This window comes from Hylobates moloch, unplaced genomic scaffold (genome assembly GCF_009828535.3).
Source record: "Hylobates moloch isolate HMO894 unplaced genomic scaffold, HMol_V3 SCAFFOLD_23, whole genome shotgun sequence".
In the NCBI taxonomy this organism is placed as follows: domain Eukaryota; kingdom Metazoa; phylum Chordata; class Mammalia; order Primates; family Hylobatidae; genus Hylobates; species Hylobates moloch.
In genome coordinates this window covers 15,363,415-15,388,304 of record NW_026652298.1, presented here as the reverse complement: position 1 = coordinate 15,388,304, position 24,890 = coordinate 15,363,415, and the positions used below count along the sequence as shown (strand labels likewise).

The 24,890-nt window shown below is 41.7% G+C and overlaps 2 protein-coding genes across 4 annotated transcripts in view; one reads left to right on the top strand and one right to left on the bottom strand.

Annotated features, from left to right (window-relative positions):
• The window catches only part of NLN (neurolysin), a 105,096-nt gene extending 86,739 nt beyond the window's left edge, over window positions 1-18,357 (bottom strand). For 2 of the 3 annotated variants that reach the window (XM_032144690.2, XM_032144691.2), the window contains exon 1: window positions 18,200-18,357. In XM_032144690.2, coding sequence (XP_032000581.1) covers window positions 18,200-18,240 — 41 coding nt within the window. In that variant the 5' untranslated portion in view covers window positions 18,241-18,357. The remainder of the gene's footprint in view (window positions 1-18,199) is intronic. The other variant, XM_032144692.2, reaches the window with a different exon arrangement.
• Window positions 18,358-18,510: 153 nt separating this feature from the next.
• Window positions 18,511-24,890, top strand: part of SGTB (small glutamine rich tetratricopeptide repeat co-chaperone beta) — a 61,326-nt gene continuing 54,946 nt past the window's right edge. Inside the window, exons 1-2 of the mRNA XM_032144689.2 lie at window positions 18,511-18,721; window positions 19,829-19,950. Of these exons, the coding sequence (XP_032000580.1) occupies window positions 19,851-19,950 (100 nt within the window). The 5' untranslated portion in view covers window positions 18,511-18,721; window positions 19,829-19,850. The remainder of the gene's footprint in view (window positions 18,722-19,828; window positions 19,951-24,890) is intronic.

Genomic DNA, 24,890 nt, shown 5'->3' with positions numbered 1-24,890 from the left:
GGCTGGAGTGCAACAGCATGGTCATGGCTCGCTGCAGCTTCGACCTCCCAGGCTCAAGCAATCCTCCCACCTCAGCCTTCCGAGTAGCTGGGACCATAGATGAATGCCACTATGCCCAGCTAATTTTTTTTTAATGTTTTGTAGATACAGGGTGTTCCTATATAGCCCAGGCTGGTGTCAAACTTCTGGGGTCCAGTAATGCTCTTGCCTCAGTCTCTCAAAGTGTTGAGATTACAGGCGTGAGCCACCATGACTAGTCATATTTTTTGGATACTGGAAAACAAGTGAACAATATCTAAAATATATAAATACTGTAGAGTGTAAATTCAATGTGAAAAAGATAACTCAGGAAAATGGGCAAAAGACATAAACAGGCATAAAATACAAATGGCAAAGAAACATGAAAACATGTTCAAACTCATTAGTAACACAGCAATATATATAAAAGCCAAGTAATACCATTTTACAACCATTGGATTGGCAAAAGGCCTGACAACAACAAGAGTTGCTAAGGACAGTGGATCAATAGCTACTCATGAATACTATATAGAGAGAAGGAAGTAAATTAGTATAACCACTTTGGAAAAAGAATTGGGCATTATTTGGTAAAGTTGAGAATGTACATCCTACAATCTAGTAATTGTTCTCTTAAATTCAAACTCTTACACATATGTACCAGGAGACATTATAAGAATATTCATAGCAATACTGCTTGTAATATCAAGAAAATGGAAGCCCAAATATTCACTGACAAAATAAATAGTAAATTTTTGGAACAGTCACACAATGAAATATCTTACAACAGTAAAAAAGAACTATATCCATGTGAAACTAGTTTCATTATGCAAAACTAAATCATATGTTGTTTAGGGAAATATACATTTATTGTAACATTTATATAGAAAAGCAAGAGGACAGCGATTACAAAATTCAACATTGTGGTTATCTCTGGTATGAGGAAAGGGACATGGTTGAAGGGTGCACTCAAGGAACTTCAAAGGTACTAGAAATATCATTTTATATACAGATACATTTTTCATACTAGAAATATCATTTTATATATCAATACATTTTTCATTCTTTTAGTCACATTTATATATGTATATGAATTACATTTTTGTGTATAATATTTCATAACTCTTAAGATAAATGAATAAGTAGTAGGCTCTGGAAATGGGAGAGAAAGAAAAGAATGTTCCAAATAAGGGATCAGCTTATGTCAATTTAAGGCCAGGAGATAAGGACATAAACTCTCTGGCTGAAGCACTGAGTTTACTGAGTGAGAGGGGAAGCTGGGAGAGCTACACAGGGTCAGACTGTATAGGGATTTCTAAACCACATGAGAGTTTTGATTGTTTAATGACGAGTAAAGAAAAATTGCAAACTGAAGACATGTCACATTTGTAGTTCCTAAAGATCTCCATTTTCATAAGGAAAATACATTAGTGGGAAGCAAAAATTGATGCTGGGACTCATGATGAGGAGGATTTGGATTATGATGGTGATACCGGGAACAAAGAAAGGAGAAAGAATGTGAAGACTATCCAGGACTTGGTGTTGGTGGAAAAGGTAAAGGAAATAGAGAAAAAAGCAAGGAATGGCTCCCAGGCTTTGGACTTGGGTAAATGGTGACACGGAGGCAAAGAACAATGGCAAAAAAGCAAGACAGGGGAATTCCATCAATTTAGGAAAAGGTGATATTGAGATTCAACAACATAATAGGTGTTCAATAAGTATTTATTGTATTAGTCCATTCTCATGCTGCTATGAAGAAATGCCCAAGACTGGGTAACTTATAAATGAAACAGGTTTAATTGATTCACAGTTCAGCATGGCTGGGGTGGCATCATGAAACTCAGAATCATGGCAGAAGGGGAAGCAAACACCTCCTTGTTCACATGACGGCAGGAAGGAGAAGTGCTGAGCAAAGAGGAAAAAGCCCCTTATAAAACCATCAGATCTGGGAGGAGCCAAGATGGCCGAATAGGAACAGCTCCGGTCTACAGCTCCCAGTGTGAGCGACACAGAAGACAGGTGATTTCTGCATTTCAAACTCAGGTGCCGGGTTCATCTCACTGGGGAGTGCCAGGTAGTGGGTGCAGGACAGTGGGTGCAGCGCACCGTGCGCGAGCCGAAGCAGGGCGAGGCATCGCCTCACCTGGGAAGTACAAGGGGTCAGGGAATTCCCTTTCCTAGTCAAAGAAAGGGGTGACAGATGGCACCTGGAAAATTAGGTCACTCCCACCCTAACACTGCGCTTTTCCAACGGGCTTAAAAAACGGCACACCAGGAGATTGTATCCCGCAACTGGCTCGGAGGGTCCTACGCCCACGGAGTCTTGCTCATTGCTAGCAGAGCCGTCTGAGAACAAACTGCAAGGCGGCAGCGAGGCTAGGGGAGGGGTGCCTGCCATTGCCGAGTTAGTTGTTTGATTAGGTAAACAAAGCAGCTGGGAAGCTCGACTGGGTGGAGTCCACTACAGCTCAAGGAGGCCTGCCTGCCTCTGTAGGCTCCACCTCTAGGGGCAGGGCACAGACAAACAAAAAGATAGCTGTAACCTCTGCAGACTTAAATGTCCCTCTGACAGCTTTGAAGAGAGTAGTGGTTCTCCCAGCATGCAGCTTGAGATCTGAGAACGGGCAGACTGCCTCCTCAAGTGGGTCCCTGACCCCCGAGTAGCCTAACTGGGAGGCACCCCCAGTAGGGGCGGACTGACACCTCACACAGCTGGGTACTCCTCTAAGACAAAACTTCCAGAGGAACAATCAGGTAGCAGCATTTGCAATTCACCAATAACCACTGTTCTGCAGCCACCGCTGATGATACCCAGGCAAACAGGGTCTGGAGTGGACCTCTAGCAAACTCCAACAGACCTGCAGCTGAGGGTCCTGTCTGGTAGAAGGAAAACTAACAAACAGAAAGGACGTCCACACCAAAAACCCATTGGTACATCACCATCATCAAAGACCAAAGGGAGATAAAACCACAAAGATGGGAAAAAAACAGAGCAGAAAAACTGGAAACTCTAAAAATCAGAGCACCTCTCCTCCTCCAAAGGAACGCAGCTCCTCACTAGCAACAGAACAAAGCTGGACAGAGAATGACTTTGATGAGTTGAGAGAAGAAGGCTTCAGACGATCAAACTACTCCGAGCTACAGGAGGAAATTCGAACCAAGGGCAAAGAAGTTAAAAGCTTTGGAAAAAAAATGAGATGAATGGATAACTAGAATCACCAATGCAGAGAAGTCCTTAAAGGACCTGATGGAGCTGAAAACCAAGGCACGAGAGCTAAGTGACGAATGCAGAAGCCTCAGTAGCTTATGTGACCAACTGGAAGAAAGGGTATTAGAGATGGAAGATGAAATGAATGAAATGAAGCGAGAAGGGAAATTTAGAGAAAAAAGAATAAAAAGAAATGAGCAAAGCCTCCAAGAAATATGGGACTATGTGAAAAGACCAAACCTACGTCTGATTGGTGTACCTGAAAGTGACAGGGAGAATGGAACCAAGTTGGAAAACACTCTGCAGGATATTATCCAGGAGAACTTCCCCAATCTAGAAAGGCAGGCCAACATTCAAATTCAGGAAATACAGAGAACGCCACAAAGATACTCGTCGAGAAGAGCAACTCCAAGACACATAGTTGTCACATTCACCAAAGTTGAAATGAAGGAAAAAATGGTAAGGGCAGCCAGAGAGAAAGGCTGGGTTACCCACAAAGGGAAGCCCATCAGACTAACAGCTGATCTCTTGGCAGAAACCCTACAAGTCAGAAGAGAGTGGGGACCAATATTCAACATTCTTAAAGAAAAGAATTTTCAACCCAGAATTTCATATCCAGCCAAACTAAGCTTCATAAGTGAAGGAGAAATAAAATACTTTACAGAGAAGCAAATGCTGAGAGATTTTGTCACCACCAGGCCTGCCCTAAAAGAGCTCCTGAAGGAAGCACTAAACATGGAAAGCAACAACCGGTACCAGCCACTGCAAAAACATGCCAAATTGTAAAGACCATCAAGGCTAGGAAGAAACTGCATCAACTAACGAGCAAAATCACCAGCTAACATAATGACAGGATCAGATTCACACATAACAATATTAACCTTAAATGTAAATGGGCTAAATGCTCCAATTAAAAGACACAGACTGGCAAATTGGATAAAGAGTCAAGACCCATCAGTGTGCTGTATTCAGGAAACCCATCTCACATGCAGAGACACACATAGGCTCAAAAGAAAGGGATGGAGGAAGATCTATCAAGCAAATGGAAAACAAAAAAAGGCAGGGGTTGCAATCCTAGTCTCTGATAAAACAGACTTTAAACCAACAAAGATCAAAAGAGACAAAGAAAGCCATTACATAATGGTAAAGGGATCAATTCAACAAGAAGAGCTGACTATCCTAAATATATATATGCACCCAATACAGGAGGACCCAGATTCATAAAGCAAGTCCTTAGACACCTAGAAAGAGACTTAGACTCCCACACAATAATAATCGGAGACTTTAACACCCCACTGTCAACATTAGACAGATCAACGAGACAGAAAGTTAACAAGGATACCCAGAAATTGAACTCAGCTCTGCACCAAGTGGAACTAATAGACATCTACAGAACTCTCCACCCCAAATCAACAGACTATACATTCTTTTCAGCACCACACCACACCTACTCAAAATTGACCACATAGTTGGAAGTAAAGCAATCCACAGCAAACGTAAAAGAACAGAAATTATAACAAACTGTCTCTCAGACCACAGGGCAATCAAACTAGAACTCAGGATTAAGAAACTCACTCAAAACCGCTCAACTACATGGAAACTGAACAACTTGCTCCTGAATGACTACTGGGTACATAACAAAATGAAGGCAGAAATAAAGATGTTCTTTGAAACCAACGAGAACAAAGACACAACATACCAGAATCTCTGGGACACATTCAAAGCAGTGTGTAGAGGGAAATTTATAGCACTAAATGCCCACAAGAGAAAGCAGGAAAGATCTACAACTGACACCCTAACATCACAATTAAAAGAACTAGAAAAGCAAGAGCAAACACATTCAAAAGCTAGCAGAAGTCAAGAAATAACTAAAATCAGAGCAGAACTGAAGGAAATAGAGACACAAAAACTCTTCAAAAAATTAATGAATCCAGGAGCTGGTTTTTTAGAAAGATCAACAAAATTGATGGACCGCTAGCAAGAGTAATAAAGAAGAAAAGAGAGAAGAATCAAATAGACATAATAAAAAATGATAAAGGGGATATCACCACTGATCCCACAGGAATACAAACTTCCATCAGAGAATACTATAAACACCTCTGTGCAAATAAACTAGAAAATCTAGAAGAAATGGATAAATTCCTGGACACATACAACCTCCCAAGACTAAACCAGGAAGAAGTTGAATCTCTGAATAGACCAATAACAGGCTCTGAAATTGAGGCAATGATCAATAGCTTACCAACCAAAAAATGTCTAGGACCAGATTATTCACACCCGAATTCTACCAGAGGTACAAAGAGGAGCTGGTACCATTCCTTCTGAAACTATTCCAATCAATAGAAAAAGAGGGAATCCTCCCTAACTCATTTTATGAGGCCAGCATCATCCTGATACCAAAGCCGGGCAGAGACACAACCAAAAAAGAGAATTTTAGACCAATATACTTGATGAACATTGATGCAAAAATCCTCAATAAAATACCGGCAAACCAAATGCAGCAGCACATCAAAAAGGTTATACACCATGATCCAGTGGGCTTCATCCCTGGGATGCAACACTGGTTCAACATACGCAAATCAATCAATGTAATCCCGCATATAAACAGAACCAAAGACAAAAACCACATGATTATCTCAATAGATGCAGAAAAGGCCTTTGACAAAATTCAACAACTCTTCATGCTAAAAACTCTCAATAAATTAGGTATTGATGGGACGTATCTCAAAATAATAAGAGCTGTCTATGACAAGCCCACAGCCAATATCATACTGAATGGGCAAAAACTGGAAGCATTCCCTTTGAAAACGGGCACAAGACAGGGATGCCCTCTCTCACCACTCCCATTCAAAACAGTGTTGGAAGTTCTGGCCAGGGCAATCAGGCAGGAGAAGGAAATAAAGGGTATTCAATTAGGAAAAGAGGAAGTCAAATTGTCCCTGTTTGCAGATGACATGATTGTGTATCTAGAAAACTCCATCATCTCAGCCCAAAGTCTCCTCAAGCTGATAAGCAACTTCAGCAAAGTCTCAGGATACAAAATCAATGTGCAAAAATCACAAGCATTCTTACACACCAATAACAGACAGAGAGCCAAATCATGAGTGAACTCCCATTCACAATTGCTTCAAAGAGAATCAAATACCTAGGAATCCAACTTACAAGGGATGTGAAGGACCTCTTCAAGGAGAACTACAAACCACTGCTCAATGAAATAAAAGAGGATACAAACAAATGGAAGAACATTCCATGCTCATGGGTTGGAAGAATCAATACCGTGAAAATGAAAATGGTCGTACTGCCCAAAGTAATTTATAGATTCAATGCCATCCCCATCAAGCTACCAATGACTTTCTTCACAGAATTGGAAAAAACTACTTTAAAGTTCATATGGAAACAAAAAAGAGCCCGCATCGCCAAGTCAACCCTAAGCCAAAAGAACAAAGCTGGAGGCATCACACTACCTGACTTCAAACTATACTACAAGGCTACAGTAACCAAAACAGCATGGTACTGGTACCAAAACAGAGATACAGACCAATGGAACAGAACAGAGCCCTCAGAAATAATGCCACATATCTACAACTATCTGATCTTTGACAAACCTGACAAAAACAAGAAATGGGGAAAGGATTCCCTATTTAATAAATGGTGCTGGGAAAACTGGCTAGCCATATGAAGAAAGCTGAAACTGGATCCCTTCCTTACACCTTATACAAAAATTAATTCAAGATAGATTAAAGACTTACATGTTAGACCTAAAACCATAAAAACTCTAGAAGAAAACCTAGGCAATGCCATTCAGGACATAGGCATGGGCAAGGACTTCATGTCTAAAACACCAAAAGCAATGGCAACAAAAGCCAAGATTGACAAATGGGATCTAATTAAAGTAAAGAGCTTCTGCACAGTAAAAGAAACTACCATCAGAGTGCACAGGAAACCTACAGAATGGGAGAAAATTTTTGCAACCCACTCATCTGACAAAGGGCTAATATCCAGAATCTACAATGAACTCAAACAAATTTACAAGAAAAAAACAAACAACCTCATCAAAAAGTGGGCGAAGGATATGAACAGACACTTCTCAAAAGAAGACATTTATGCAGCCAAAAAACACATGAAAAAATGCTCATCATCACTGGCCATCAGAGAAATGCAAATCAAAACCACAATGAGATACCATCTCACACCAGTTAGAATGGTGATCATTAAAAAGTCAGGAAACAACAGGTGCTGGAGAGGATGTGGAGAAATAGGAACACTTTTACACTGTTGGTGGGACTGTAAACCAGTTCAACCATTGTGGAAGTCAGTTTGGTGATTCCTCAGGGATCTAGAACTAGAAATACCATTTGACCCAGCCATCCCATTACTGGGTATATACCCAAAGGATTATAAATCATGTTGCTATAAAGACACATGCACATATATGTTTATAGCGGCACTATTCACAATAGCAAAGACTTGGAACCAACCTAAATGTCCAACAATGATAGACTGGATTAAGAAAATGTGACACATACACACCATGCAATACTATGCAGCCATAAAAAATAATGAGTTCATGTCCTTTGTAGGGACATGGATGAAACTGGAAACCATCATTCTCAGCAAACTATGGCAAGGACAAAAAACCAAACACTGCATGTTCTCACTCACAGGTGGGAATTGAACAATGAGAACACATGGACACAGGAAGGGGAACATCACACACCGGGGCCTGTTGTGGGGTGGAAGGAGGGGGTAGGGATAGCATTAGGAGATATACCTAATGTTTAATGACGAGTTAATGGGTGCAGCATGCCAGCATGGCACATGTATACATATGTAACAAACCTGCACGTTGTGCACATGTACCCTAAAACTTAAAGTATAATAATAATAAAATAAAAGAAGAAAAAAAGAAGATAAAAAAAACCATCAGATCTTGTGAGAACTCAGTATCATGAGAACAGCATGGGGGTAACTGCCTCATGATTCAATTTGGGTGCGGACACAGCCAAACCATATCACTCATAAGATTAAAAAAAGTGGCTATGTGAGACCTCAGGGGCTGTCCAATTGGTAGTTGGAATCTAATATCATTCATCTATTTCTTTTTTAAATAAATAATTTGTGGTTCCCTATTTTGTATCTTGGCAGAGAAGAAAGCTACGAAACCTTAAAAGGAATTCCTATGAGAATAAAAATAATGTATAGATGTATAAATCTCAGTGTTAGAATGGTTAGATATATGTAGCCCTGACAGTATGGACATTATACATTGTAGCAAGCAGGCTTCATCAAGCTGTGATTATTTCAGTCACTACAACTCCACCTGAGATGTGAGGCAGAAATAGAATTTTCCTTTCGGTGTTGACTACAAGTGGGATTAAATATTAAAGATACCAGCAAAGTATGGGTGGGAAATATGAGGACTTCCTCTTGAATGCCAAACAGGAAGCATAGACAATCTCAGAGTGGGTAGAATGGGGCAGAGTCTTTCTAATGTAAGCTATGGTGAACGGGAAATCCAGATTTCATTAAGCTGGACTCCCTTTTATACTTTTTGCAGTTTTGCAGTTTCGGTGTTGATTTCCTTTTTGTTTCACTCAATAATTTGAAGAAGTCTTTTTAAAAAAGTCAGCCCTCATGATAGATAAAGGGTTTAAGTGTGAAAAATGAAACATAAAAGTACTAGAAGAAAATGTAGATGCTGGGTGTGGTGGCTCATGCCTGTAATCCCAGCACTTGGGAGGCTGAGGTGGAAGGATTGCTTGAGCCCAGGAGTTTGAGACCAGCCTGGGCAACATGGTGAAACCCTGTCTCTATTAAAAATACAAAAATTAGCCAGGTGTGGTGGCTCACACCTGTAGTCCCAACTACTTGGAAGGCTGAGGTGGGAGGACTGCTTGAGACTGGGAGGCAGAGGTTACAGAGAGATGAGATTGTTCTACTATACTCCAGCCTGGGTGACAGAGCTAGACTCTGTCTAAAAAAAGAAAAAAAAAAGAAAAAAAAAAAAGAAAATGTAGGTGATTTTTAAAATACATAATCTTGGGGTGGAGAAGGACTTTCTAGGAATGAGACCAAAGGCAGAAATCATAAAGGAAAAGACTGATATTTCTGATTATATAAAAATTTAAACTTTTGTAGGGAAAAAGCAAAAAAGCAAAAAGCAACAATAATCTACCCCAAAAGTTCAAAGACCAAAAACAACTGAAACATCTATAAGGGGCTCTTACAAAGTAATAATCCTAATTTTAAAACTCCCAAAATAAAACTAGGCAATTCACACAAGTAAAAACAGTAACTAATATTTCTCGAGATTTTATTATGCGCCGATGTGGGAGACTGATAACTAACATGGCCTCAATTTTCCACCTGCTATGTGTCTATGTCTCTTAACAATGTGAGTTTGCTGTTCTACCCATCAAGAGATACAGTCTGTTTCCTCACTTCTTGAATCTGGGCTAGCCTTGTGACTTGCTTTGACCAGTAGAATGTGGCAGAGCTGATGAGGTTCCAGTTCCAACTGCCTTCCACTCTCTCATGCAACCCTGCCACTGCCATGAGAACAAGCCAGAGGTAGCTTCTTGGAGGAGGAGAAGTCACAGGAAAGAGGGCCAAATAGCCCCAGCTGTGGTGATCCTACATCACCAAACATGTGAGAAGGACAGCAGAGATCAGCAGAGCTGCCTACACAACCCATGGCTGACTGAAGGAGCATGAATGAGTTAAGATCAGAAAAACTGCCCAGCCAAAATCTAGATTTGTCAGCAAAAATAAACATTGATCATTGTACTCCACTGAAATTCAGTTTGTTATACAGCATTTTTGTGGTAACAGGAATGGATATAACCAGGCAATGTTCAAAGTGTTCTGTATTTGTTTCAATCTTAAAAGGTGAGTACAGGCCAGGCACGGTGGCTCACGCCTGTAATCCCAGCACTTCGGGAGGCAGAGGCAGGTGGGTCACTTGAAGTCAGGAGTTCCAGCCTGGCCAACATGGTGAACCCCTGTTTCTAAAAAAAATACAAACATTAGCTGGGCATGATGGCAGGTGCCTGTAATCCCAGCTACTCAGGAGGCTGAGGTGGGAGAATCGCTTGAACCCAGGAGGAGGAGGTTGCAGTGAGCTGAGATTGCGCCATTGCACTCTAGCCCAAGCAGCAGAGCGAGACTCCATCTAAAAACAAACAACAACAACAACAAAAAAAAAACAAAAAGAAGAAAATAGAAAAAAAAGGATGAGTACAATTTTTCCCTCTGTCATCTCCTACTTACTTGCCTGACATTTATTCCATGCGAGTCACAATGGTCTCTTTACGTTCTCAAAAACACCAGGCATAGCCCTGGCTTTCAGAGCCTTGGTGTGTGCTGTTTCTCCTGCTTAGAATGACCTGCCTCAGGTCACAGCACAACTGCTCATTTCTCTTAAATCATTACTCAAGTATTAATATCACTTTCTTGGTAGCCTTTCCTGTTGACTCTACAATTTCTTTCCTGTCAGTACTGAGCATTCCCCTTTCCCGTTTTACTTTTGCTCTGCAGCACATTTTCCCATCTAACTTACTTTATATTTTCCTTAGTTGTCTCTCCCACTGGAATGTAAGTTCCATTAATGCAAAGATTTTTGTCTGCTTTGTTCATTGCTATATCCCCAGACCAAGAATACTATTTCGCATATAATAGACAATAAATATTTGGTGAATGAAGAAATCAGCCAATCAATTACCAATTTACTGAGGAGGAAACAGATACGGAGAACTTAAGTATTCTTGCCTAAGATCACAATGCTAGTCAGTGGCAAAACCAGCATTCAAACTCAGGCGAGCTGTTTCTACATTTATATAGTCGACTCTATGATGCTACGTGCACTTTGTAATGAGGCAGCTTGGCATTTACATATGTACTCAATACACATCAGTTTCCTTGGTTCTTCATATCTTTAGTTCAGGGGATTCTCCCCAAGTAAGTCCTGTGCTTTGTCTTAACCAAAGAGGTGATAATATTTAACTTTGAGAAAGAACCAGGTTGCTTCTGACCAAAACCAGGGTTAAAGGACAAACAAAAAAGAAAGAAATCAATCCTCGGCTGAGCGCGGTGGCTCACGCCTGTAATCCCAGCACTTTGGGAGGCCGACGCGGGTGAATCATGAGATCAGGAGTTCGAGACCAGCCTAGCCAACATGGTAAAACCCTGTCTCGACTAAAAATACAAAATATTAGCTGGGCATGGTGGCAGGCGCCTGTAATCCCAGCTACTCCAGAGGCTGAGGCAGGAGAATCGCTTGAACCCGGGAGGTGGAGGTTGCAGTGATCCAAGATCATGCCACTGCACTCCAGCCCAGGTGACAGTGCAAGACTCCATCTTAAAAACAACAACAACAAAAGAAATCCTATTTTATAACCAAATCCATTTGTACAAATAATCTCAATCTAGCTCTTGATACTTTAACTTAAAAAACCCTTTCTTTATTAGATTTTTTTCCCCAGTACTGTTCTCTTAACATTTTGGAGATTATGCCTACTGGTTTTAGAGGAATAATCTCAATTTTATTTAATTACACTTAGACATGTAAACATTGTCAAGTTTATTAATAATTGTAATTTAGGCTGGGCCCAGTAGCTCATGCCTGTAATTCCCAGCACTCTGGAAGGTTGAGGCGGGCAGATCACTCGAGCCCAGGAATTAGAGACCAGCTTGGGCAACATGGCGAAGCCCTGTCTCTACAAGAAATACAAAAATTAGCCAGGTGTGGTGGCAAACACCTGTAGTCCCAGCTACTCGGGAGGCTGAAGTAGGAGGATCGTTTGAGCCTGGGAGGTCGAGGCTGCAGTGAGCCATGATCACGCCACTGCACTCTAGCCTGGGCAACCAAGTGAGACCCCGTCTCAAACAAACAAACAAAAACACCAAGAAAACTGTAATTGAATTTGTCTTTCTAAGATTTTCCATATAAATAAATTTTCACATCAGACAACAAATAACTTTTTGGTTTCCAGACCACAACTCCTGAATTTTTGTTTAGGAATTATACTCACTGAATAAACCTTCCACAAATGTATGAAAATGCAAATTATAATAAGAGAAATTTCCACTTATCAAACTGGTAAGGATAAAAAAAATTAAAATGCTCAGTGTTGGTAACAGTATAGGAAACCAGCATTTACTTACTCACCCAGTAAGATTATAATTTGGGAGAAGTTTTTAGAATAGAATAAGATGAAAAGTACCAAAGACCTGAAAGGTATGCATGCCCTTTGACGTACAAATTCCATTTGTAAGAATTTATACTAAGAAAATAATTAAAGATTTGGAAAAGGACAATAGGAATGTTTATCCAAGCACTATTACTCATTGCAAGAAGTGGGAATAGTTGACATTTGTAAAGGTATGTATTAATCAAATTGCATACATCCCCAAAAGGATTATAGCTATTTATATTTTAGAGGATGTTTGTATAATATTAAAAATTATAAAAGAATAACAATATCATATTTGTAAAAAAGTCTGCTCATTGAAGAAATTTTGAAAGATGTTAAGAATTGGCTGTTCCAGATGGTTGGATTATATATATATTTAATATTTTCTTTTGCTTGTCATTACTTGCTAAGTTTTCAATAATGAACACGCAGTGCTGTCATCATTTTAAAAAACCAAGCTGTGTTTTTTAGGCCAGGTGCAGTGGCTCACGCCTATAATCCCAGCACTTTAGGAGGCCGAGGTGGGCAGATCACTTGAGGTCAGGAGTTCAAGACCAGCCAGGCCCACATAGTGAAACCCCACCTCTACTAAAAATACAAAAAATTAGCCAGGCGTGGTTGTGGGCACCTGTAATCCCAGCCACTCAGCAGCCTGAGGCAGGATAATCGCTTGAACCCAGAAGGCAGAGGTTGCAGTGAGCCGAGATCGTGCCACTGTATTCCAGCCTGGGCAACAGAGCGAGACTGTCTCAAAAAAAAAAAAAAAAAACAAACCAAAAAACAAACCAAGCTGTCTTTTCTAATTGAAAGAGGAAGCTAGGCTATTACAGCTATTGTTTCGGCTAAATATTGTTGAGTCAACCTTCTCGTTTGTTTCTTTGACCATGTCACTCATCCCTCATATTCTATAATATACATTAGGCTTTGCTTGGGTCACAGGCTGTACAATCTGACTGAGGTAGGAGGAGGAATTCTCCTGGTTTGCTATGGCAATATAGAGGTTTTTTTGTTTTTTTGTTTTTAAAGCCTTAGCTATTATTTAGTCTAGTCCTTTTCATTTTACAATATAAGGAACCTGGGCCAGGCATGATAGCACACTCCTGTAATCCCAGCACTTTTAGAGGTTGAGATGGGAGGATTATTTGTGGCCAGGAATTCTAGACCAGCGTCGGCAACATAGCAAGATCCTATCTCTACAAACAATTTTTTTAAATTAGCTGGGCATGGTGGTGAGCACCTGTAGTCCCAGCTACTCAGAAGGCTGAGGCAGGGAGGATTGTTTGAAAGCAGAGTTTGAGACTGCAGTGAGCCATGATCATGCCCCACTGCACTTCAGCCTGGATGACAGAGTGAGACCTTGTCTCTAAAATACATACATACATACGTACGTAACTTGAAAGAGGTCCAAGGGAGTGAGTGATTTTTTTAAGGTCACAAAGTGAATTGAACAGCAACTATAATCCAAATTCCAGATTCTCAGCCCACTTATTCCCAAGAAATTGGCTGAACACCCCCATCAACGATCCTGGCTGCCAAGGTGGCCTTGGGAAGGGGATATAGCAGCTCTGCCAACAAGAAAACCCAATGGAAACCATAAGTCAGTTAGGCAAAAGCCTAGTTACTCCATAACACTAAAATGAACTCCCAAGTGTCAGAGGAAACAGGAAAAACAGGAGAACACAGGGGGTCCTCCATGTTGTCTAATATGAACTCTTTTGGAAGATACTGATTTTGAAACAGAGCAGATTCTGTGATGAAGTAAAGGAAGCCCTGGGTTAAGGACTACCATATATGATGATTAACTGTAAGATATGCCCTTATGTAACAAAATAGTTAATATATTTATGGTGGCTTCTAACAAGGTAATAATTTTTTGGCTATTAGTATATTTATTTTCTTCCATGCATAAACAAAGAATCTAATACCACATGTCGGCAGATCTCAAAATGTAGTCCACAAACCTTAAAGGTAGAGGTATGGGGAGGGGTTCCTGAGACCCTTTCAAGGAGTCTGTGAGGTTAAAAATCTTTCATAACAATACGAAGACATTATTTATCCTTTTTACTTTGTGAACATTTGCACTGATGGTGAAAAGCAGTGGTGGATAATATTGTTGGTACTTCAGCACAAACTGAGGCAGTGACACCAAACTGTACTAGTAGCTGTATTTTTCATTGCCATGCACTGAGGCTAAAAATAATGTCAATTTCATTTTAGAATATCCTTAATGAAATGGTAAAAAGTATGAATTTTTATTAAATCGCTACCCTTGAGTTATATGTGACCAAGTACACAAAAAGCATTTCTGCTGTGTACCTGAGTATAAGGGTTGTCCTGAGGATTTGGTTGCCCAAATGAAAAGCACTTTGGAACTGGTTGAACTGTGAGCTGAAATAGCTTTTTTCATGGAACACCTTTTTTTTTTTTTGAGACGGAGTCTTGCTGTGTCGCCCAGGCTGGAGTGCAGCGGCGCGATCCTGGCTCACTGCAAACTCTGCCTCCTGGGTTCACATCATTCTCCTGCCTCAGCCTCCCGAGTAGTTCGGACTACAGGCGCCCGCCACCACGCCCAGCTAATATTTTGTATTTTCATTAGAGACAGGGTTTCACCGTGTTAGCCAGGATGGTCTCGATCTCATGACGTCGTGATCCACCTGCCTCGGCCTCCCAAACTGCTGGGATTACAGGTGTGAGCCACCGTGCCCAGCCCATGGAACACCATTTTTACCAGAAAAAAAAACTACTGACAGACAAACCAGGGTTATTCGGACTTAAGTATGTGGCAGACATTCTGTCAAAAATGTAACAAAGTGAGATTGTCACTTCAAGTAAAACAACTGACAGTTTGTGTGACCAATGATAAAATTCTAGCTTTCAAGTGAAAATTACAATTTTGGAAAATCCTATTTGCCACTGTGAGCTTGACGGCTTCCCAATACTTGAAGACTTTTCTGATTAAACAGGAAGACATTAAGGAAAGTGATTGTTTGATACTGTATAATGAAATATGTCAACATTAGGAAGAACTGTATAACACAGTGAACCACTAAAATTTCTGAAGGACTTATGCTTAATGTTTAAAAAAACAGGCATGGATTCAACATCCATTCAAAGTGTAAAGTACACCATTGGATATTAATGTAACAGTGTAAAAAAAGTACATTGATATAGTCTCAAATTCCACTTTGTAACTAACCTTTAAAAAGCTACCATTTGTCAAACTTCGATGTGATATCAAAGAATATCCATGATTATCTTTAAAAAGCTATTAAAATATTCTTCTTTCCAACTTCATATGACTGTGAGATGGGATTTTCTTCATCTTAAACCAAAATGAAACAGTGCAGCAGCTTAAATGCAGAGGCAGACATAAGAATCCAGTTACTTTCTATTATGTCACACATTAGTTTTGCAAAAATGCAAAACAATGCCACTCCTAGGATAACTGTTATCAAAACCAGGAAATAAGTGCTGATGATGATGTGGAGAAATTGGAATCCTTATGTACTGCCAATGGGAATGTAAAAATGGCACAGCCACCGAAGAAAACAGTATGGTTTCAAAAACTAAACATAGTACTATCCTATGACTCAGCAATTTTCACTTCTAGGTACATACAGTATCCCAAAGAACTAAAAGCAAGGATTCAAACAGACATGTGCACATTAATGATCATAGTAGTAGTATTCACAATAGCCAAAAGGTGGAAGCAACCCAAATGTCCACTGACAAATGGATAAACAAAATGTGGTATATACATACAATGAAATATTATTCAGTTTTAAAAAGGAAATCCCGACACATGCTTCAACACGAATAAACCTTAAAAACACTATACTAAATAAACCAGACGCAAAAGGGCAGATATTGTCTAATTCCACTTATATAAGGGACCTGAAATAGTCAAATTCATAGAGAAAAAATAATGGTTAACCAGAGACTGGGGGAGGAAGTAATGGGCAGCTATTGTGTAATAGGTACAGGGTTTCAGTTTGGGATGATGACAAGTTCCGGAGATGGCTGTAACTCTCAATTGTACACTTTAAATTGTACACTTAAAAATGATCAAAATGGTAAATTTTGTTATATCTTACCACAATTTTAAAAAAAGGAAAAAACCCCCACAATGTTAATCTTCTCACTGATGTGGGGGGGGGGGTTGGTTTGGAAAATAGTTATTTTTCATTAAAATCATTATTTATGCACGTAGCCTATTTATTAGTTTTGTAAATTAACAACTACTTTAAATTTTTTTCCAGCTTTAAAGTCTAATATGGTAAATATAGACAGATATACCATACAAACAGAAGCTCTTAGGTCCACAGTAATTTTTGAAAGGTAAAGGGGTCCTGAGAATAAAAAGTTTGAGAATTGCTCTTTTTCTTTTTTGAGACGGAGTCTCGCTCTGTCGCCCAGGCTAGAGTACAGTGGCGCGATCTCGGCTCACTGCAAGCTTCGCCTCCCGGGTTCACGCCATTCTCCAGCCTCAGCCTCCCGAGTAGCTGGGACTATAGGCGCCCGCCACCACGCCCAGCTAATTTTTTGTATTTTTTAGTAGAGACGGGGTTTCCTCGTGTTAGCCAGGATGGTCTCGATCTCCTGACCTCGTGATCCGCCCGCCTCGGCCTCCCAAAGTGCTGGGATTACAGGCTTGAGCCACAGCGCCCGGCCGAGAACTGCTCTTATATGAAAATTTATTCCCTCTTCTCACACCTGCATTGTGTGAAGTCTTCATTTCTTGGTATAACTTCATTTGACAGCTATATCGATTGCAGCCTGGAGACTAGCAAAAAACGACAGGCTGAAATATGGTCACCAATCACCACATTAACTCTTTGTAATTACCACTGTCGTCTGCCTGCTCCCTAACTCTACGGACTGAGCAACACAAAGCTCCATCCACACAGACGAGTGGCAATGTGCAAAAGGGAATTGTAGAAAGCTTAAATGCTGACATGTTAACAAAGTAGTTTTGTTGATAGCTAGCAAGAAGCACACATTTTCTTTATTCTGTTGAATCTTCATTTGGATTTACAGTTCTGGGCAGATTTGGAAACCGGGATGGTGGCGGCATTGTTTCCGAAAACCAGTGCATCCGTGCAAAGAATTTAATTCCCTCACCATCTTGCTACTGGTCTCTTGCAGTGGGGTGTGGTTAGAGGGCTAGGAAGCATTCCAAAACAGCAGCTCAGGCTGCCCAAAACCGTGTCCAAGCAATCATATTCTCCATTTTTGGCCAAGTCAATTTGCACTGGCAAGAGGCAGAATGTTTGTTTTATGGGGAGGAGGAAAATAAAAAAGGAAGTTAGAGAGCATGGACGGAAGCAACACCACCAAAGAGGTTTCATCTCAGGTGGATGTTAAACGATTGGAATGCTAATAATGGGCGCGAGGAGCAAACACAATTGTTCTGAGTCCACAGCTGCGGCACTTTTAATGACAGGTCTGTAGTTCTGCATTGGGGTTGAACGTGAAATGCTTTTCTTATCCAAACTATTTGCATTCATTTTGGGCCGCGTCTGTGACCAGACTCGCTGACTGCGGCTGAGGCAGTCCCAAACAAAGAGGAATGGACGTCCTCCCGAGGGAGCGGAGGCGGGAAAGGTGGCCCCAGGTGGCCGCGCCAGGTGTCCCCCAGGGGTCCACCTTGCAAGCCGCGGGGAGGGTGCGTCCCAGGAGCGTCGGAGAGGCGCGGTCGGGAAGGGCTGGGTCCGGGCTCCAGGCACCACACGGCGAAAGACCCCGCCCTGCCCACTGCCAAGGTTAACCCGCGCGCTGGAGGTACCTGCGGAGGCTTCGCACAGCCAAAAGGCACCGGGAGATCATGGGAGCGCTGAGAGGCTGGCGGCGGCGGGCGCGTGGTCCTTCGGCGTGGGGCGGCGAGGCGGGCGGCAGCGCCTGGCCGCCCGGGACTCTCGAGCCGGCCTAGCCGCAGAGGCCACAGTGGCTGCCTGGCCAGCGCCCTCCCACGTGCGGCAGCTCCACGCCGGCGCCTACCAGCCCCGCCCCGCGCCGTGCCCCGCCCCAGCCCACGCGTCCGGCCCCGCCCCAGCCCTCGCGTCCGGCCCCGCCCCAGCCCTCGCGTCCGGCCCCGCCCCAGGGGCGGTGCTGCCCAGACCCCGCCGCCTGAGAGAGAGCACAGCCTGGTGGGCTCTGGGGTCGACGGCCTAGGGGCCGGGGAAGTTTGCGCCGCCGCGACCAGTGCTGCGATCCCGAGCCGGGCTCCAGCCCCGAGGACCAGGGGTAGGGCGGGCCGGCCTACGGAACCCCGCGGACCAGCAGCCGTCGTCTCGCGTCCTCCTGCTTGGTAAGGGGGCTTCTGTCTGGCAAGGGTGCGCCTCCCGCCGCCCCGGACCGAGGCCCACACCGGCACCCGCTGCTCACCCGGCAGGGCCGAGGCGAGGCCGGGTACCCGAGGGAGGACGGGAGGGAGGGGGAGCTCGATGCGCTCTGGGGAGAGGAAAGGGGAGAAGCCTGGACGAGGCTGGTCATCTCTTTCCCTCTTCGCACCCCTTTCCCCCCACCATTCTGTTTTTACCTTCTGCCCTGGGGCCTTATTTAGTGCTTATGACCCCGTGGCCTAGAGGCTGACATCGCCTTTAAAATAACTACACAAATAATAAACATTATAGCGGCGGGTACCACACCCTGGCTTTGAATTAGGGAACCTGGGGAGCAGATGGATGATGTGATTTGGTGGAAATCAGCCATGAATGCCGCCTGGCCCTGCGCCACTGTTTGGATGCGATAGTATTCCATGTGAATGAACATGACCGGGAGCTTCCAGCTTGTCCACGAGAGCACAGCCTCTGCAGGGAGCGCCGGTCGGCTTGTAGTATCCATCGACTTGGGCAGCAATTTCCTGACATGTCTGCTGATTAAATAGAAATGCCATTTTTATTAAGAACGACACTCACCAGTTGAATAACCTTTCGCGAATGTGTTTCCTCATCAAATAACTCTCAACCTACAAAAGTGGGTAGAGTGTACATTATTAATATTTTTTTTAGATCCCATGAAATAGAGGAAGATGCTTGGTATAGATCAGCTTTTAGTCAGCAGTATGAAATGCCTCTCAACTTAGTACTGAGGCCTTTGGGGATTTCTGTATGGTGAGATATGCAGTGACAGTCTAAGCTTATGCTGTACATGTTTTGAAGACATTTTTACTTATTCCAAGATTTAACATACTCGTATACCACTGGGTATTAATGAAAATATGTAATAAATTACCTTCACAATACTTTGTGCTCTCCTGACTCTTTAAAAAGAGAAAAGATGAAAGGTCATACAGTTTTGTGTTTTGTTTTTACCTTTAATACAGTTTATAACCCATATCATCTTTGTAATTTATGACTTCCCTGACTGATTCTTTAAAATAACTTAGTTCAGTGTTTTCATTTTTCTTACCAAGGAAAAGTGTTTAAGCTTCTAAAATGTCATCTATCAAGCACCTGGTTTATGCAGTTATTCGTTTCTTACGGGAACAAAGTCAGATGGACACTTATACCTCGGATGAACAAGAAAGTTTGGAAGGTACGCATCTGCTCTTTGTGTTCATTTATATTATAATTATAAACGAAGACTAAAATAGCTGTAAGCCCAACTTGATGATCTATTGTAACATAATCAGAATTTTTTTTGATCTTTCAAGAAGAGAGGCCTAACTATAAGGTTATCGTATTTCCATTTCCTGAAGCTTGTTTTGTTTGTTTTAACAACAAATTAAGAGGACTATTGTTCATTTATTGAACAAATACTATATGTCAGAAGTATGCTGTTCATATTATAGGCAATTTTTTCTTCACAGCAACTGTTATGTTAGTATTATCCCCATTTAACAAGTGAGAAAATGAAACCTGGGCCAGGCTTGGTGGCTCATGCCTTTGGGAGGCCGAGGCAGGTGGATCATTTGAGGTCAGGAGTTTAAGACCAGGCTGGGCAACATGGCAAAACCCTGTCTCTACTAAAAATACAAAAAGTAGCCAGGTGTGGTGGCACTTGCCTGTAGTCCCAGCTACTCGGGAGGCTGAGACAGGAGGGTGGCTTGAACCCAGGAGGTGGAGGTTGCAGTGAGCTGAGATCACACCACTGCACTCCAGCCTGGGCCATGAGGGAGACCCTGTCTCAAAAAAAAAAAAAAGAAAAAAGAAAAAAAAAAGAAAAAGAAAATGAAACCAAATAGCGTAACCAGATAACAACAGCTGATATGTGATAAAGCTGAGATTTAAATCCTGGTTAATACTCTGAAGATCTTGTTGTCTCCATTTCCTAATAGGAAAGCATCCAGTTTAGAAATAATATATAAAAATACCTGAGTCATTTTAATAGCATTATGTGAAAGTCTAATAATTATACCACTAGTGAGATCTGACCAGTGCCTAATTTGGAACTTGAAATGAGAGCATTTCACCTGTGTTTTACATTAACATTAATATTGGATTCGGTAATCTGTAAAGTTGAACAGGATGTGGGTGATAGCATCATGTGTTTCCTCGACACCATCTTTGTTCTTCATGTTTATGTGTTATAAAATTTAAATTCAGTACAACCATAACAAGGTAGAATTCTGCAGATGGGCTTTTGGAGGTTCAGTGAATCTGGTGTCCCTGTGGCATAAAGTCTTTTATTTATTTATTTATTTATTGAGACAGGGTCTGTCTGGCTCTGTCACCCAGGCTGGAGTGTAGTGGCACAATCTCGGCTCACTGCAACCTCCACCTCCTGGGCTCAAGTGATCCTCCCACCTCAGTCTCCCGAGTAGCTGGGACTACAGGAGTACACTACCATGCCCGACTAAGTTTTGTTTTTTTTTTTTTTGTAGAGACAGGGTTTCGCCATGTTGCCCAGGCTGGTCTCAAACTCCTGGGCTCAAGTGATCCACTCGCCTTGGCCTCCCAAAGTACTGAGATTATAGGCATGAGCCACCCCTCCCAACCCCAAAGTCTTAATTATTGCAGTGAGAGTGCATTTGGAAGAACTTAATAAATGACAGTATAGTTTAAATCCCATCTTGAAACTGCTTTTATAATTTCAACAAGCACTTCCCTGGGAATATGCTTTTAGGAGGTGGAGATGAAAATTGGGCATTTACTCTAAACCTGCTTGCAGTCTGGTTAGATGATGTCTTTCCAGGTGGCAGTGAGAGGAGCAGGTGATGCACAGTTGGAGAACGTTGCAATCAGTCCATTTAATATTAAGGTCTTTTTGTTCTCCTTGATGATTAGACTATGTGAAGGTAGAGTTAATTGGTTATCTAAGGAGAATGTTAGTTATGATTGCTCTGTAGCAAAGAGATATGTGCAGTCATTTAAGAAAAGATGTTTCTTTTCTAATCAAAGACAGCATAAAAGTTTTAAGGGCCAGAAAGAAAATTGAGGGTTTTTTTTTTTTTAAACCAAGATGTTATGTCCTATTTTTAGGATGGTATTCAGCCAAAAATATGTGCCTTCAGCTGTTTGTTATATATGGCAGTCAGAAAGGGTGCCAATTGTTTTTGACTGACCCCTATTTTTGACTCTGTGAGTCTAATTTAATTGAACATGAAATCATGTGGAGGTGTCTGCCCACCTTCTAGACATTTTTAAAAGCCCTAGGAGAAAAGCCTCAGTTCTAATACCAGCTTTACCACTACTGTGAAGCTGGTATATCATCAGCTTTGTCTTGCCATCAGATTATGTCACCCACTCCTCTTAATTATTGTCATCTACTGACATCTGCTTCATTCCTTGACTGATTGTGGTTCCTGCTCACTGTCACTCTCTCTAGCACTACTCCTATTTAGTTCTTGGCAGTTGCAATATACTGATAGATGATTATTTTAGTTCCCTGGCTGTCAGTTCTTGACCTCATCCAGTGATCTCAAACACTTGCTCATATTCTAGATCAGTGGTTCTCAACTTGGGGGTGATTTTGCAATATCTGGATACATTCTGATTGTCACAACTGGGTGAGGCGGGTGGCTGGTATTATTGGCATCTAGTGAGTGGGTAGAGGCTATGGATGCTGCTAATGCACAGGACAGCCCCTGACAAGAAGAAATTACCTGATCCAAAATGTCAGTATGCGGAGATTGAGAAAGTCTTCCCTAGACTGAATCATTACCAGAATTGCATTCCTTCCCTAATCTCTATCCTAAACATTTCACTTCCTGACCACTATTGCCTGTCTTTCCAAGCTTACTTCCTCTAGAAGACCTATTCCAGCTATTCTTTGACCCAACTAATAACCTCCAATCTGTTCATCCCTCACCTTTTCCCACACCTTTTTTTACTCATCTTAAATTCCATGGTTGATAATTATAATTATTCCCTTGTATCTCCTTCCCTTTCTTGCAAAGCCCAACTTTGTTTAAATCCAACTCTCCACCTACTCTGTGCCCAACTACTCACACCCACTTATATAGCCGTAAATAAATGGAGCAAAACACACAACTTTGCTGACTAGTCCCACTTTAAATTCATGACTGTGAACTTCAAGTAGACCTTTAATGCTGTCAGGCAATCACACTATCTGTTCGAAGTTCATTCATACATTTATTTTCCTAGATGACCATTTTAATACTTTCTCATATCTTCTCAAACCCTCAAACCTCCTTCACTGTCCTCACTTTTAGTTGGTTACCTTGCTTTCTACTCCACCAAGAAAGCTGAAATAATAAGAAAATAGCTGGATACGATGGCACCCACATACTTGGCCTGCCTGCCTGTTTGACTAGCTATTACCATAGATGGACTATTCGTGTTCCTTTCTAAATGGAACCCCTCTACTGGTATACTAGATCCCATCCTGTCTCACCTACTCCAGGATATCACTTTAGTTATTTTATTGTTTTAATCTTATATCATAAAATTTTCATACCCTACTGGATCATTTCCATCATAATATAAACTTACCATTATTCTCCCTTCTTCAAAAAAGCAAAAACAAACAGCAAATAATTACTGCTTAATTGTATGTCTCCCTTTGCAGCAAAACCATTTGAAAGAATTGTCTATACTTGCTTTCTCCAACTCCTCTCCTTCTATTCTTCTTAAACCCATTCTGATTAAGCCTTTGCCTCAATCTCTCAATCTATACCACTGTCATCAAGGTCATTAGTGATTTCTGTGTTGTTTAATTTAATGGTCAGTTCTCAGCTTTCATCTGAGTTGTTAGCTGTCATTGATAATGTTGATGATCATTTCCTCACTGCCCCCCCGCCCCCAACCCCAGTATATTTTATTTAGTTTCCAGGATACCTCATACTTTCTTGGCTTTCTTGTCTCATTGTTTGCTTCTTTTCTGTCCCCTTTTCTGGTTCCTCTTCTTTTCCCTGACCTGGTGTACCCAGGATCTGCTGCTTGATCCTCTTCTTTTCATTATCTATACCCATTTCTTTGGTGATATCATTCGGCTTCTTAGCCTTAAATACCCCTCATTTATATGCTATTTCCAAAATGTATGCCCTCAGCCCGACCTTTCTTCTGAAGGTCTTATATATCCAAGTACCTACTAGATATCTCCACTTGCATGTCTAACAGGTATCCCAAATTTAACATTGCCAAAACCGAACTTCTGATTCCCCCACCCAAAATCTGTTCTATATGCAATTTCCCTATCTCTGTTTATGGCAGCGCCATCTTTTCTGTTGCTCAGGCCAGAAACTTGAGTATCATTCTGGACTGTTCTCTCTCTCAAATACCCTGTAACTAATCATTCAATAAATCCTATTGGCTACACTTTCAAAATATGTCTAGAGTTTGACATCTCTTATACCACCTCTGGATTGAACTATTTCTTGACTGTTTTAGTGTGATAGCCTCTAACTGGTCTCTCTGCTTTTATTCTTGCCCCTCCATTGGCTGTTCCAAACACAGGCACCAGTGATCTTTACAAACAGAGTATGTGAGTTTCTATCATTTATGTACTCAAAACATTGTTTAAAGGATCTATATAATTTGACTTCTGTGACATATTGTTCACCTACTCCTCCCCTTTCTCATTTGGCTTCAGCCATTATTAGCTTTCTCTTTATAAATGTACCATATCCTCTTGCCTAAGGGCTTTTGCTCTGGCTGGTTCCTCTGCCTGGAATGGTCTTCACAGATGATGCTAACACCCGCGCGCCCCCCACCCCGCCCCCCTCCGTCTCCTTCAAGTCTTTGTCAAATCTCTTTTCTCAGTAAGGCCTACCCTGAACTCTCTGTTAAACCTGCAGCTGTGGGCCGGGTGCGGTGGCTCACACCTGTAATCCCAGCACTTTGGGAGGCCGAGGCGGGCGGATCACTTGAGGTCGGGAGTTTGAGACCAGCCTGGCCAACATGGTGAAACTCCCTCTCTACTAAAAATACAAAAATTAGCCAGGTGTGGTAGCACACGTCTGTAATCCCAGCTACTCAGGAGGCTGAGGCAGGAGAATAGCTTAAACCCGGGAGGCACAGGTTATAGTGAGCTAAGATTACGCCACTGCACTCCAGCCTGGGCAACAGAGCGAG